This window comes from Cucurbita pepo, chromosome 16 (assembly GCF_057944985.1).
Source record: "Cucurbita pepo subsp. pepo isolate OVF chromosome 16, ASM5794498v1, whole genome shotgun sequence".
Classification (NCBI taxonomy): domain Eukaryota; kingdom Viridiplantae; phylum Streptophyta; class Magnoliopsida; order Cucurbitales; family Cucurbitaceae; genus Cucurbita; species Cucurbita pepo.
The window spans coordinates 10,394,259-10,409,284 of NC_141813.1; the positions used below are offsets into that span (position 1 = coordinate 10,394,259).

General features: G+C 36.3%; 2 protein-coding genes across 5 annotated transcripts; one reads left to right on the top strand and one right to left on the bottom strand.

The window, feature by feature from the left end:
* The first annotated feature begins 2,672 nt into the window (after positions 1-2,672).
* XK-1 (xylulose kinase-1) lies at positions 2,673-7,567 on the top strand. 3 transcript variants are annotated; one of them, XM_087118581.1, is made up of 9 exons: positions 2,673-2,825; positions 3,025-3,224; positions 4,385-4,524; positions 4,612-4,864; positions 4,966-5,098; positions 5,884-5,972; positions 6,696-6,973; positions 7,155-7,224; positions 7,306-7,567. In XM_087118581.1, the coding sequence occupies exons 1-9, from the start codon at positions 2,747-2,749 to the stop codon at positions 7,507-7,509; spliced, it is 1,446 nt and encodes a 481-aa protein (XP_086974707.1). In that variant the 5' UTR covers positions 2,673-2,746; the 3' UTR covers positions 7,510-7,567. The 3 variants fall into 3 exon arrangements, with proteins under 3 accessions (XP_086974707.1, XP_023512561.2, XP_086974708.1); XM_023656793.2 differs by having other exon boundaries at positions 2,684-2,825; positions 2,975-3,224; XM_087118582.1 differs by having other exon boundaries at positions 2,691-2,816.
* Positions 7,568-7,591: 24 nt separating this feature from the next.
* On the bottom strand, positions 7,592-13,478 carry LOC111777263 (MATE efflux family protein). 2 transcript variants are annotated; one of them, XM_023656790.2, is made up of 14 exons: positions 12,927-13,477; positions 12,054-12,148; positions 11,876-11,984; positions 11,656-11,711; positions 11,251-11,306; positions 10,752-10,890; positions 10,532-10,669; positions 10,389-10,457; positions 10,168-10,278; positions 9,860-9,988; positions 9,117-9,194; positions 8,279-8,350; positions 8,110-8,172; positions 7,592-8,016 (listed from the first exon to the last, which is right to left on the bottom strand). In XM_023656790.2, the coding sequence occupies exons 1-14, from the start codon at positions 13,351-13,353 to the stop codon at positions 7,915-7,917; spliced, it is 1,644 nt and encodes a 547-aa protein (XP_023512558.2). In that variant the 5' UTR covers positions 13,354-13,477; the 3' UTR covers positions 7,592-7,914. The 2 variants fall into 2 exon arrangements, 1 of the variants encoding a protein (XP_023512558.2); XR_015412142.1 differs by lacking the exons at positions 7,592-8,016; positions 8,110-8,172 and adding an exon at positions 9,343-9,666 and having other exon boundaries at positions 8,288-8,350; positions 12,927-13,478.
* Between the last annotated feature and the right edge of the window lie 1,548 nt (positions 13,479-15,026).

The following is a 15,026-nucleotide window of genomic DNA, read 5'->3' on the forward strand; positions in this document are numbered from 1 at the left end:
TTAAATTTTAATATGGGTTAAAAAGTAACTTCAATATTATAAATATCATAGCCTTTTTATATGTTGTAATACATAATTTATAATATTTATCTATAGCTTTAAATTGTAGACTTATTAGCAAAAATAAAAAAAAGATAATTAACTGAAATCAAACTGATAAATACCAAAATGACTTTGAAAAATAACACATTATCCAAAGACCAAAATGGTGTGGGCATGTCTCGGGTAATTCGCACCTATAAATATTGCATAAAATGAGAACCGATGAGGGGTATTTTAGTCATTGTATATTCGTTTTGGTGTGTTAAAGCAACGTTTCTATTTGTTATTTCTTTAAATCTTGTTGAGATATATTATTTATGGAATATATGTTAGATATTATATCTTAATATTATTTCCTTTATGATTTGATTTAGAGTATATTTTATTTTATTTTTAATATTTAATTACCGTCGTCACCGACCATCCAATCAGTGAAACCTTTACCGTCGTCATCGACCATCCAATCAGTGAAACCTTTACCGTCGTCATCGACCATCCAATCAGTGAAACCTTTACCGTCGTCGACCATCTAATATCAAGAATACGTTATAAGCATTTTCAATTATCTCACCAAGCTCAAAGGTGACATATTCAAGATGTTCGTATTTTCTTTCCCACCTTCCCAATTTTATTTCTATTTTTTTTTTTCTTTCACAACCTCTCAAGTGATCCAGAGCACCGATCTTGGTGTTATTATCCAGTAAATCATTTATGCATGGACGAAGTGATCAGTGAGGATATTCACTTGTTCTAAATCAAATTAAATGGGACAATTTACTAATCCTCGAGTCAATCATTGCGGCCTATTTCTAAATCATTTATGCATGGACCAAGAAGTGATCAGGGAGGATATTCACTCGTTCCAAATCAAATTAAATGGGACAAGTTACTCATCCTCGAGTCAATTATTGCGGTTTATTTATGAGTTTTGCATATTTCTTGGAAATTCAATAATTTCTTGAAAGTCTAAAAATGCATGTCAATCTTTACTGATATTTTCACTACTGCTAAGACAAAACTCTCTTCTCAAAGACAACTTGGGTGTTATTGACTTACATTAAAGACAAGTTGTATGTAATTGACATGTATTCTCCAACTTGAGGAGGAGTGTTGAGATATATTATTTATGGAATATATCTTAGATATTATATCTTAATATTCTTTCGTCTATATTTGATTTAGAATATATTTTATTTTATTTTTAGTATTTACTTAGTTTTTTTTTTTTTTTATTGGTACGTATTAGTTGCTCTGTATCCCATTTAAACGATACAATATCAATGAGAATACACACATTCCCAATTCTATTTCTATTTCTATTTCTCATTCTTAACAAATCTATATTTTTTAGGTAGTCTCCTTTAACTTTAGTATTTCATTCTCAATAATTTTTTTGGACGATAATCAATCTGGAAGGATCAGCTACACGGTGTCTATTTCAACGACATAAAATGTAGATCTTTGACCAAAAAATTCAAAATTTAAATTTTATTATCTATACGTTTAACTAAAATAAAAAAAAATAAAAAAAAAAAGTCTAGACAATAAATTGAGATACTTAAAAAGGACAACAAACCAATTTTTTTTATTTTAAAAAAATAGTATAATAAATATTTAAATATATAGTACATTCTTCAAAATTAATGGCATTAATTTGGACTTTAGAATGGATACCTTTATAACATAAGCAAGTAAATTAAATAAATGTAGGATGGTACATAGCAATAAAAGCAAATTTTAGCACAAACCTATGGTTGTCAATTAAAATTGAAACATTCATAATTAGAAAAATAATGTCACACCAACTTTATTTTAGTAATCTTATGACAAAATTATTATTTTATTCCCTCAATCATTGCATTATATTAAATCTTAATAGTAAGTTTTTGTCTCGATTGAGACACCGTGACAAAAAAATAATATTTATTATTTTTGTAACCTTAAATTTCAATTTTTGAATTACTACGATAATTTGGACTATATTCTACCTTTTAACGTTCTATTTAAACTTTTAAAGTGATAGTCATACGTGTTCACCTTTTACAGTCTTAAAAACGTGGAATTCATTAAAAACGGGAGTTCTTTAACATGTTCACGAAAACCTTCGACTTATTACAGAAAGGGGGTTCAGTCAAGGACGACTTTGTCTCCACATAAGAAAAAAATCCTTGTTCGAGGGGTGATTGATCCCGTTGATCATATAATTGGGAGGGAACGTATCACATTAGAGATGATCGATGATATCTATCCTCTGATTACTATGATGAGGATAACCTGTTGTTCGAGAGGTGACTAGTCATGTTGATCATACAATTGGGAGGGAACGTATCACATCAGAGATGAACGATCAGATCTGGCCTCTAATTACTCTGATGAGACGTACCCCTTTTGATTCTAGTACACTAAGTTATGAATATGAATGAAGAAATGAATGTCGAGCTCCACTATGGATAAAATCACTTATTTGATTGACCGATTGATCAGATGTTCAAATTTTTCAACCTTAATTATGGTTCGACTGAATTGGCTAAAACTATATTTACTCGACAGAGGTTAAAGGAATTGTTGAATTAAAAAAAAAAAATAATAAAATAAAATTACTGAAAAAATAATAATAATATATGGGCACGGAAGCGATACCCTCTTATCCGTGTAGAAACACAGAGATCAATTCTGAAAGAAACTGAAGCATCTTCACAGAATCATGCTTCCTTCCAATCTTCTTTCTCCCGCTGCAAATTTGTTTTTGCTTCCATCAACGTCATGCTCGCCCTGTAATCATGGTTCTTCTTCTCTCTCTCTTTCTACTGTATGTTCTTTTTTGTAGTATTGTTATGTTATATTTCAGTTAGGAACTTGTTCTGATTGTTCATAGTTAGTTCTAGCCGAAATTGTATGTTGATTTTATGTCAATTGGAACTGCATTTTGAAGCTAAGTGGATGAGCTCAAATTCATCAATGCATATGATGTTCACGCATCAGGGATTTGGATTTCGAGGAATCAGAATCGAAGAAATCGAAGACGGACAACAATGAGTGTTGCAACGGAAGTGGTGCTTCCTCAAGCAGGGAAGCGGCTTTACCTTGGGATGGATTTTGGTACCTCTGGCGCAAGATTTGCGCTCATTGACAAGGAAGGAGCTGTTTGTGCGGAAGGAAAGAGGGAGTATCCGCTCTTTAAGGTACGTGAGTACAGAAGTTACGAATCATGATGATAATTTGAAGTTTTGTTTATATTTGTGAGGTAATCAGGTGAAATTTTGTTTTCAATTTACTGATGGATGAGCTAAACTCAGCCTATATGAACATATTTAATAGTGGCTTGCGTAAATTGGTTGATGTGTTTTTTTAGAGTTATTTGGTGGGGAAGGGACATCAATGCGATAGCAGTAAAATGTTGTCTATTAAATATTGAAATCAACCATTGACAATCACGAGTTAACCATTTGAAATCTTGGTAAGTGAAGATTGCTTCAAAAGAGGACATGTTGATGTGAGATATCCCCTATCACATTTCGTCTTGGGCTGTGGAGTTGAATGGCTTACTGCCTTACTGCTTAGATCAAAATTAAGTCAGGTACTTCAATGGTATCTAAGAAAAAAACTCAATTACGCCGAAGGACTCTCAGGTTCAGATTGCCTCGACGCTAGTTTACTAATAGCTTAATTTCAAGTTTTCGAACCACTAACTTCCCTAATTGTTGTGAAGTTAGATAGTGTGAGGTCCAACATCGGTTGGAGAGGGAATGAAACATTCTTTATAAGAGTGTGGAAACCTCTCCCTAGAAGACGCATTTTAAAACCTTGAGGGAAAGCCTGGAAGGAAAAGTCCAAAGAGGACAATATCTACCAGTGGTGGCTTGAGCTGTTACTGGGCGGTGTGCTAGCGAGGACGTTGGGCCCCAAAGGGGGTGGATTGTGAGATCTCACATCGATTGGAGAGGGAAACGAGTGCCAACGAGGACACTGGACCTCGAAGGAGGGTGAATTGTGAGATCCCACATCGGTTAGAGAGGAGAATGAAGCATTATTTATAAGAGTGTGAAAACCTCTCCTTAGAAGACGCATTTCAAAACCTTGAGGGAAGACTCAAAAGGGAAAATCCAAAGAAGACAATATTGGCTAGCGGTGAGTTTGGATTGTTACAGATAGTTTGTTCCAAGCTTAGAGAGTTTTTTTAATAGATAAGTTAAGAAGGAAACACTTCCTGATACTGCAAGGTTAATTTTGTTTTAATAATGCTCGACTCTGTTAGAGAGAAGGAATCAGGTTGTGTTGATTCACTCATAGCAACATGAATACAGTAATCAGGAATGATGTTACTTTACTGTTGTCTAGAAAGAATGACGAAACAATCGACTGGGCAAGATCGTGGAAAACAACACTTTTCTCATTGCTTGAAGATGTTCCAAATCATTATCGTCATTTGGTAGCATCTATTTCCATTGATGGCACATCTGCAACAACCATAATTGTGGACAGGTCATCATGCTTTAGAAATTTCTGCCCTTCATTAGACTCTGTCCCTTCATGTAAAGTATGTATTTGAAGCAGCCTATACTTGCGCAGCAACACAGGACAGCCATTGTCAAAGCCATTATTGTACAATGAGACTTGTCCTGATGCCTTACCATTGGTGAAGTCTATTGCTCCAGTGAACCATACAGTCTGCTCTGCGTCATCGACCTTATGCAAGCTGGTTTCATGGTGGAACAGTGCCGCCTCAAATAAAGAATATGCCACATTGTTACATCAAGCAGATTGGTTGTTGTGGTTTCTACATGGGAAGCTTGGGGTTTCAGATTATAATAATGCTCTGAAGGTGCTCTTTAACAAGTTTTTTGCACTTTGAGTGCATCTTATGTTTTCCAGATCACTTTAGAATAGCCAATAGCTAATTAAGCTTTTCTTTCTGCATCACAGGTTGGCTATGATCCTGAAATTGAATCTTACCCACCCTGGCTTCTTGCTCAACCATATTCTATGCTTTTACCTCATGTCAAAGCTCCTGGAACTTCTATTGGATATTTGAAAGAAGACATTAGATCACAATATGGTACTTTCGCCAATTTTTACTACCACGAATACAAGTAATTGAGAGTGCCAAAATGTGAAACCGTAGCAAGTCCAACCCCACCATTAGAAGATATTGTCTTCTTTGGGCTTCCCTTCCGGACTTTCATTCAAGGTTTGTAAAACGCGTCTGCTAAGGAGAGGTTACAAATGGTATCAGAGCTAGACATCGGGTGATGTGCCAGCGAGGAGGCTGAGTCACAAAGGGGGGTGGACACGAGGCGGTGTGCTAGGAAGGACGCTGGTCCCCGAAGGGGGGTGGATCGTGAGATTTCACATCGGTTGGAGAAAGGAACGAAGTATTCTTTATAAGAGTGTGGAAACCTCTCCCTAGCATACACGTTTTAAAAACTTTGAGGGAAAGTCTGGAAGAGAAAGCCCAAAGAGGACAATATCTTGTAACGGTGGGCTTGGGCTGTTACAGAAACTCGTTGTTTTCTGAGAATATTTTTTTGATGGAAGGATGCCTTGCCTATTGAAGATTGATTCTATGAAAAATTGACACATAAAAATGAAATGGTTATGTTATAACATACAAAATTTCAATTGTTATTTACATATACAAGTTCAATGTTTGTTGGTTGGTTTGAAGTCCAACTCCTATTATAAGCAGTTAAATGTTTGTATGATGCTCTTAAGCAATTTGTGAAGTGTATGCTGCATCTCATATCTATAAACAATTACATGCAAGTCTCTCATCTGAGTTCATCCAGTGATAGGTTTTGTTTGTTTTGAACGAGTTGGCGCTTAACAAGAACCTTTGTGCAGGTTTTCCAAATGATTGCATTGCATGCACAGGAACCACAGATAGTATTGCTGCATTTCTTGCAGCACGTGCGACACTGCCAGGGCAAGCTGTAAGGATTCTATATGACTTTTTTTTTCCCTAATATTTCTGTTACTCACTTGGGGAAAAGGGTTTCCGACTTACTTACCTTGCTAGGTACAGAGGATAGAAATACGAAGGTTTATGACCGTCGTATTTTGAGATATTTTTGCTAAGTTGTCCCCATTTTATTTATTTATTTTAAATTGTGATGGTTTTCACACAATTCTTTTTTTTTATAGTAAATATTTGAATTTTTAGCAAAATTTTAAATTTCAAGAATTATTTTAAATAGTTTTCAAAAACAAAAAGTAAAAACAAAGAAACTTTTAAGGGAAAGTAGTGTTTATTAGCTTAGACAATAAAAATGAAATGATTGTATGAGACTTGGGTATTCAGTTGCTGAATTTTGATTACGAGTTATTATTTATAAAAATGAACAAAAAAGAATTACTAAGTCTCTCCTTAAAGGATACATTTCAAGACTACGATTCGTTGGAAACTCTTCGTTTAAAGGGTTTTCGGATTCTTAAAATGAGGGGAAAAACACTCTAACAAGACTCCCTGTGGCTGGAATATTACTTTTACCTCCAAAACTTTTATCACGTGGGCAGACAGTTAGCTCTTCGCCTCACTCTTTATGCAGGGTCCAATTCTTTCTCCATTTGTACCCTTCGGTTTTGGATGGTTTTAGTTTCATTTATCTATTATATTCTCTGCCTTCTCAGTCATGTTTGTACTAAATGCTGTTTAGGTCACTTCCTTGGGATCCACGCTTGCCATCAAATTACTGAGTACCAATAGGATTGACGATGCGCGGTTTGGAGTGTACAGCCACCGACTTGACAATATGTGGCTCGTAGGAGGTGCTTCAAACACAGGAGGAGCCGTTCTAAGACAAATCTTTACTGACAAGCAATTAGAAGAATTGAGCAAACAAATCAATCCCATGAAAAGTTCTCCTCTAGATTACTATCCTTTGACTTCAATGGGAGAGAGATTTCCGGAGGCAGACCCACAAATGGCTCCCAGGTTTCATCTCCTTCTGTTTCAATCAATAAGGCCCTCCCTCCTATGTTGTTGATTTCATATTCTTCACATCTTCATTCGATAGTTGCGTCTTTAAATAGGGTACTGTTTTTACTGTTTCTAAAGTGGCACAAGCATCATAAGTAACTACAACTTTGTGGATTTCTTTGTTTTTCATATATAGATTACATCCACGGCCAGAAAATGATGTCGAATATTTGCATGGAATTTTGGAATCTATTGCTCGTATTGAGGTAAGGGTGAAAAGACCCCATGCTCTTAGGTTCAAATACCTCGACTAGAAGCCTCAAATTTGGTCTCTTTTATACATTTAGGGAAAGGCCTATAGGTTATTAAAGGATCTAGGAACAACTCAGGTAGAAGAAGTGTTCACAGCTGGAGGTGGATCCAAGAATGAGAAATGGACGAAGATACGAGAGAGAGTTCTTGGTTTGCCTGTGAGTCGGGCAATTCAGACCGAGGCTGCATATGGAGCTGCTCTATTGGCATTAAAAGGTGCGCAATTATTCATGCAATGAGAGCTTTGTACATTGTTGAACCCTGAATATTTTGCCATTTTGGTGGCTATTAAACAAACTTATATAAGCTCCAATTAAAGAATAGTGCAACAATTAAATGAAAGATGCATACTTTCGGGCAATTTTGACAGAAAAAAAAAAACCTTAAAGGCAACACTCCTTATGATGCACAAGCGAAAGACTTCATAGCAGATATAGCTAAAAGAAGCCTAAGATAAAGTTAATCTGCTATCTGTTTTAAGCTTCATTCAGGAGCACAACCTTCCAAAATTGCCGGTGACATTCTATGCTTCTTATATATCACTGGTTTCAGCAGCCATTCAGCTTAGATCTATTCCTTTATCAAACTAGGGCAAAGACATCGAAAAACTATCGAATCGTCCACAGCAGCTCACATGGACTCACCTATGCAGCTTTTGGCCTTTCTAGTTTATAATGGCTTAAATCACTGCTGTAAAGCATTCCATCAGGAGAGAGGATGCGCCGAAGAGCGATAAGAAACCGAGCCTATGTAAGAGAAAGTAAAGAAAGTGATTCTAGAAAGTGAGAAGAGCAGCTATCTTCATCTTCACATAATAAGTACAGATATCCTATTCTTACCCATTGAAATCCGGTCAGGGCATACCAGCAGCCTGTCAAACCATAACCTCTACTGCTAATAACCTGGAAGAAGTTCCAAAGTTAAAGCAGAAAGGAAGAAAAGAATAGGGTGTGAAAAAGTTGTGAAACCATCCACAATGAGATTAAAGGGTTGGGGATAAAACATTACCAGCAATACAAGGGCGCCAAGAGAAAGGCATCCAGTCATCGACAAACTAATGAATTTAAGATCTCGTCCAGCCTGCGAGAATGAAGAGTTCGAAGTCAATCCCCGAAAGAACGAGATCAAACTTCAAGGGAATTTCTCATTGATTACATCACAAAAGTAAATTAATTTGATAAAATAACACAAAGTAACTTAAGTGCCCCAAAACGAGGTAACAACAAAAAAAAACATTTTAGTCACAAAACTAGGTACTTGAGGGGATCTAAATATGACAATATTTGCTAGCGGTGGGTTTGGGCTGTTACAAATGGTATCAGAGCCAGACATGAAATGTTCTTTAGAAGGGAGTTTTCTCTCCGAAGCGTTCTTTATAAGGGTGTGGTTTTCTCTCCCTAGCATACGCATTTTAAAAACCTTGAGGGAAAGCCCAAAGAAGACAATATCTGCTAGCGGTGGGCTTGAGATGTTGCACAAAACGAGGGAGAACTGCATCTATGTACCAAATAACTAGAATGTTTACATTTCTTGTTGAATTATAGACAAATCCATTTCCATACAAGAATGAATTTCTGTGGTATTTCACCACCATAATACGATTAAACTAGGGCAAAGACATCGAAAAACTATCGATATAGTTGTTGTCTAATCAATACCGATAAACACTTTGATGTAGTATTGAAAAGAAGGGAGTAATTTACCAGATAGGAATAGAATCTGCATATAGAAATTTCAGATACAACTAACAAGAGAAGATTCATCGTTCTATGCAATAAAAAACATAAGTGAACGTAGAACTCAGTTGGAAAAACTTGAGAACAATCTTTAAGGTGAGCAAACATACCAATAACGTCCCTTCTAAGCTATGAGTTGGGGGTGTTATGACTAGCGCCAAGAAATATGGAATCAACACTTTATGCATCTGCATGTACAAATAAATAGAAAATAATCAACCTTATTGTTACCGCCATAATCATTGAGAAAATATAGGACCTTATATCAATTTTCTAATATGATTGAACAACCATTAGTTTAATTTTTGCAACGTTAAACTTGGTGTGAGATCTCACATCGATTGGAGAGGGGAACAAGTGCCAGCGAGGACGTTGGGCCTCGAAGGGAGGTGGATTGTGAGATCCCACATCGGTTGGAGAGGGAAACGAAGCATTCTTTATAAGGGTGTGGAAACCTCTCCCTAGCAGACGCGTTTTAAAAACCTTGAGGGGAAGCCCAAAAGGGAAAGCCAAAAGAGACAATATCTGCTAGCGGTGGGCTCGGGCTCGGGCTCGGGCCAATACACTTGACTTGATATATATAGCAGTTAGACAACGTTTAAAGGACTTTGAATTGCCTCGAGTGTCCATCAGTTGAAAACGGAATCATGTAGTTTCAGTCTATAAATAAAACAACACAATTTGCTCATACAAAAATATCTAGAAAGTATAGATATAGAAATGTGAACATTAAATACTCATCTTATGGCTATAACGCTTTTACGCGATGCATCAGTCATTAATTGTCACGAAAATGAGGGGAAGGAAGAAAAGAATAGATTAAAATGGCAGGGTATAGATATTAATAACTGACCTCCTGAATAATCCTCTCTTCAGGTGTGAAGAGATAGGGGAACAACCAAGGAACTAATGTTCCAATTGACCCTAATATGAGACCAAATATAGCTCCTATGATCAAGAGTGACTTTAGCAACATCCGGGCCTACACAATATAAACGGATTTCCACAATAAACACAATGACTATCCATAAAAAATAGGTTCTACCATCAATAAACTACCCATCATTGCTTAACGAGTATCGATGCGAGGAAGTTCCTAAGATCTATGTATATCCATAGCAACGTAAGGGATGCATATCATTAGTAATTAGCAATTCTCACCTTATCCAAACTACGATTCACTCCATTGATCAACCCAGGCATAAATGACTGAGCAGTTTGAGAGAGAGGTTCACCCCATACAGTACACATACAAAATGTTTGAATCATAACCTGAATTGCAGGGTAAGCCATCAATTTGACATGGCTATTGATTTGTAATGAAAAAGAAAGAAGGATACTTGCATAGGAAGATAACGACGAAAAGAACTATTTAACTTAACCTGATGAGCAGCCATGGTGTGTGTGCCCATCGACGTAGCATAGTAGATGAGGAGAGAATAAAAAACCACCTAAACGACAAATAATCTTAGTCACGTTACTCGAATAAAAACAGATGAATGTTAAGGAATATCTAAAATAGAACCTTTGACATCATTGTTAGAAATACAGGAGCAGCAAGTCCAAGTATCGAAAAGAATTCACCAGACGATGGAACCGATAGAGCAAATCCATTGTATGCTTTCTTGTTTAGTGCTTCTATCATCATATAAGCTGCAATAACCTAAAATCATACGGTTTTAAGGTGTGAACAAGTACAAATGCAGTGAAAGTTGGCACATGAACATAAACAGAAAGAAGCATACCTGTGATACCATAGTTGCCCATGCTGCACCAGCAATACCATATCCTAGAAACATGCATAGGACAACATCACCTATGCCATTTACGATACTCGCAACAGCCAAAGCCTTCAGAGGTCCCCAGGAATCTTTCATGCCAAGACTAAATCAAATATGAACATGGAAGATAATAAATTTGGTGAATAATCAAGCAACTAGTGGAGTTATCTGGAAGTTTGCACAAGCAGTGTTTTATATTGTTTCACTTTTGCCCCAGTTCAGTTCAGAGAGTAATTAAACACCTTGTGGCAATTTGTGCTCAAGTTCACAGATGAAACTCATGAAGTAAACCACAATGCTAAGGGACTCAAGTCTAAAACCTACATTGTAAAATCAGTAGCCAAAAGGATAGCTTAAATGTTGGCATATGGGTTCATATACCAACAGCAATCATAAAACAAATAGACCAAAGCCATAACAGAAGAAGTAGATAGAGCATTGGCATGGATCTAGTAATAAGAACCTTGCACTCTGAGCAACCCAGCCAGTGAGAATTGCGGGCCATGCCAAACCTCGAATCTACCATTGAAAACGATTCTGTTCAACTTATGGAATTGTTTGAACATTTACACGATAAACATCGAGACAAGAAAGAACACTTATATCACCACATCAATGTGTACAACAAAATAGATGATTCTAGATAATAACAGATTTAATTATCCTGACATGACTTTATGCATCAAAATTATTATGATCATTGTGTTGCAAGCTAATAGTCTGAGAATATGTTTTAGTTCCTAAGGTTTGGGTGTTTTTTTCAAGTTAGTCCTAGATGACCTCTTTGCTACTCTAAATTTTTGTCAATTCACTAAGTAATGTCACGTACAACCACCAATTTGAACATTCATAAAGCCAAAAGACAAACCTGAATATAGGTGTTTGCTGCCGGTATGATATCAGCGTTCTTCGTCCCCACAAAAGCTGAAAATTTACAATAACATCTCGGTAACCGTATCCCGCCTACTTTTAACAGATGACAAAGTTCTAGTTGTCTATGTAGCCAAATACGTAAAGGAATAGTCCATAAAACTGATGAATGTAATGAGCCCTTCATTTAACTAAGCAATATTGTAGAAGTTTAGTACCAGTTAGCGCCACTGAACCCAATAGTTTGGTAACTAAGAGCATCAAGAAACCAGATGTCAGCCCCACAAATAACAATACTGATATGTGGTGCTGCACTTCGTTTTTATCCTGCAATAACCCCTCTGGTTAAGAAATGTAGCACAAGTGTTCTATAAGAAACTAGAATATGGGTCGAACCTGTTTGGCAAGGGCCGTGGCTACCATGTTTGAAGTCGCGATACTAAGAAACATGAACACGTAGCTCGTATAATCACATAACACTGTCGCTGGGCCTGCCAGTCAAAAGTTACAAACAAATGAAGTTCAGGAAATTAATGTTAGAAACCACGACTCTCCACAATGGTATGATATTGTCCACCTTGAGCATAAGCTCTCATGGCTTTGCTTTGGGCTTCTCCAAAAGGCCTCATATCAATGGAGATGTATTCCTTACTTATAAACCCATGATCATTCCCTTAATTAGCGAATGTGGGACTCCCTCCTAACAGTCCTCAACAATCCTCCCTCGAACAAAGTACACTATAGAGACTTCCCCGAGGCATATGGAGCCCTCGAATAGCCTCTCCTTAATCGAGGCTCGACTCCTTCTCTAGAGCCCTCGAACAAAGAACACCCTTTGTTCAACACTGGAGTCACTTTTAACTACACCTTCGAGACTCACAACTTCTTTGTTCAATATTTGAGGATTCTATTGACATGACTAAGTTAAGGGCATGGCTCCGATACCATGTTAGGAACCACGACTCTCACAAGGGTATGGTATTGTCCACTTTGAGCATAAACTCTCATGGCTTTGCTTTGAGCTTCCCCAAAAGCCTCATACCAATGGAGATGTATTCCTTGTTTATAAACTCGTGATTATTTCCTAAATTAGCCAATGTGAGACTTCCTCCCAACAATACTCAACATTTAAAACTTGCAGTCGCCACCACCAACACGTAACAACCGAAGTTCGAAGACCATATGGGCAAAGAAAAACAGGAAAATTGACGTATAACAAAGCTTTTAGAATCATCACAGAGAAGAATAAAAGGAAATTTAGGAGAATACCTAAAGCAGCAAGCTCAACGGCGCTTCCCTGGCCAATAACCGCAGTGTCAATGAGACTCATTAATGGTCCACAAATCCACAATCCAATGGCAGGCCCTGTAAACGTTACAATCTCCTTCATCTGAGTCAACAACCCTGGGCTCCCCAATTCTTCTCCTCCTCCTCCACTCCCCAATAATTGTTCATTTTCTTGTACTTCAATGCCGATTTCGCTCTCAATCTCGAGGCAGCCGACTTCCCACTCGTGACGCCGGCGAGGAACCGCGAATCGGCGGTTAATCCGCGACGACAAATCTATAGCTAAAGGGGAGGAAGATGAACGAAACGAAATGGTGGGAAAGGAAGGGGGAGAGAGTGGTCTGAAAATATTGTGGTTGTGGATTCGAGCAGTGACTGAGAAAGGAGAATGGAGGATTACGGAAGCCATTTTTTGGCGCCGGAAAGTTGGAAGGAACGAACTTAAGCTCCAGACTTCGGGGAGAGGAAATTAGGTCACAGTCATGAGGAGGATGAAGAAGTGGTCGGTTGAATGGTTCCGCCATGGGAGCTTTTGGTTTCTGAGAATGGAAAATTGAAATAGGTGATGCCACGTGGACGAATCTTGGCGTGCGTTTCAGATTAGAGATCCCCGCCCCTCGGAGGGAGATTGAGGTGGTAAATTTATATTAATTTTCAAATAATTGTTTAATACATCATTTATATTTTTCAATAAATTGAATAATATTTCATAATTCAGTATAATTTCTATTAATAAATTGCATAAATTTCATAATTTAAAATCAATCTTAAAAATTTTGAGAAAGTTTTTTTTTTTATTCATTTACTTTATTTATATATATACACATTTAAATTTCTACGTGTGAGGGTATTTTCGTCTATTGATTTATTAAAATCACTATTTTTAATTTTATTCTTATTTTATATTCTCCCATGTGCCATTATATTCCATGGAAATGACTCTTTTATACTGTCATTTTATTTGCTTTTATCAAAATTGAAGCAAATTGGAATTAAGGTTTTTTTTTTAATTAAATATTTTGTACGTGGACCCGAACTAGCTCGGCTCATGCAATGTTATAAACATAGGTGCACGTTCGAACTTCAACCTACACAAAAGATTTTTATTAGTACAACAAATTGTCCGTTATCGCCCAATAATATTTGCTTTAACTATAAATATGTCGATGTTTTCTATAATATAATGCGTACAAATATTAAAATTTTTTTTATCTATAATTAAATTGTATTTCTTACCTCCCTCATTGATTGTCTTTTTCATAATTTTGGTGTGAAATCTCACATAGATTAGAGACATTCTTTATAAGATTGTGGAAACGTCTATTTAGAAGTCACGTTTTAAAATCGTTAGGCTGACAATAATACATAGCCGAAGCAGATATAATATCTACTAGCAGTGCGCTTAATGTTATATTTAGTCTCTTCCTCTCAACGGGTTTCGTGTACTCTCCACCGAAATTGGTTTATTGACTAAATAATAAACTATTATAATTTCTTAAATACCCAAACAAAGCTGTCACCTTATTTTATATTATTGTTTCATTAGTCCATACAAATAAATAAATTATATATATATATATATTAATAACCAGACCAAACACGCCTTGAATTATTTAAAAATAAAAATAAAAATATTGACTTCAAATTCACGTGAACTAATTTTTAGTGCTATAAACCCATTTTTTATATTAAAAAAAATTAAAGTAAACATGAATAATTTCGCCATTTACAATGACCCACGTCTCTCGACTTTCACATATCAACATAGGTCTCGACTTTCACATATCAACATAGGTCTCGAGTACGCTTAACAGTGAAGTTCCTATAATTGAAAAAATGCACTTTATTGGTATAGTAATAACAAGTCTTTCTTATTTATCATATTTTCAAGACCGCTCTCATTCAGACGCAGTTTTGGTTCATTCATGTACCTCTCTTTACTCGAGTGTCATAATTAACAAAAAAAAAATATATTTAAATAAGACTTATACACACGTGGAAACTATGCATAAATGTCCATTTTAATAAAGTATAACGTCACATGTCCAAAATTCGAACTTAATAATCAAGACATTTTTTGTG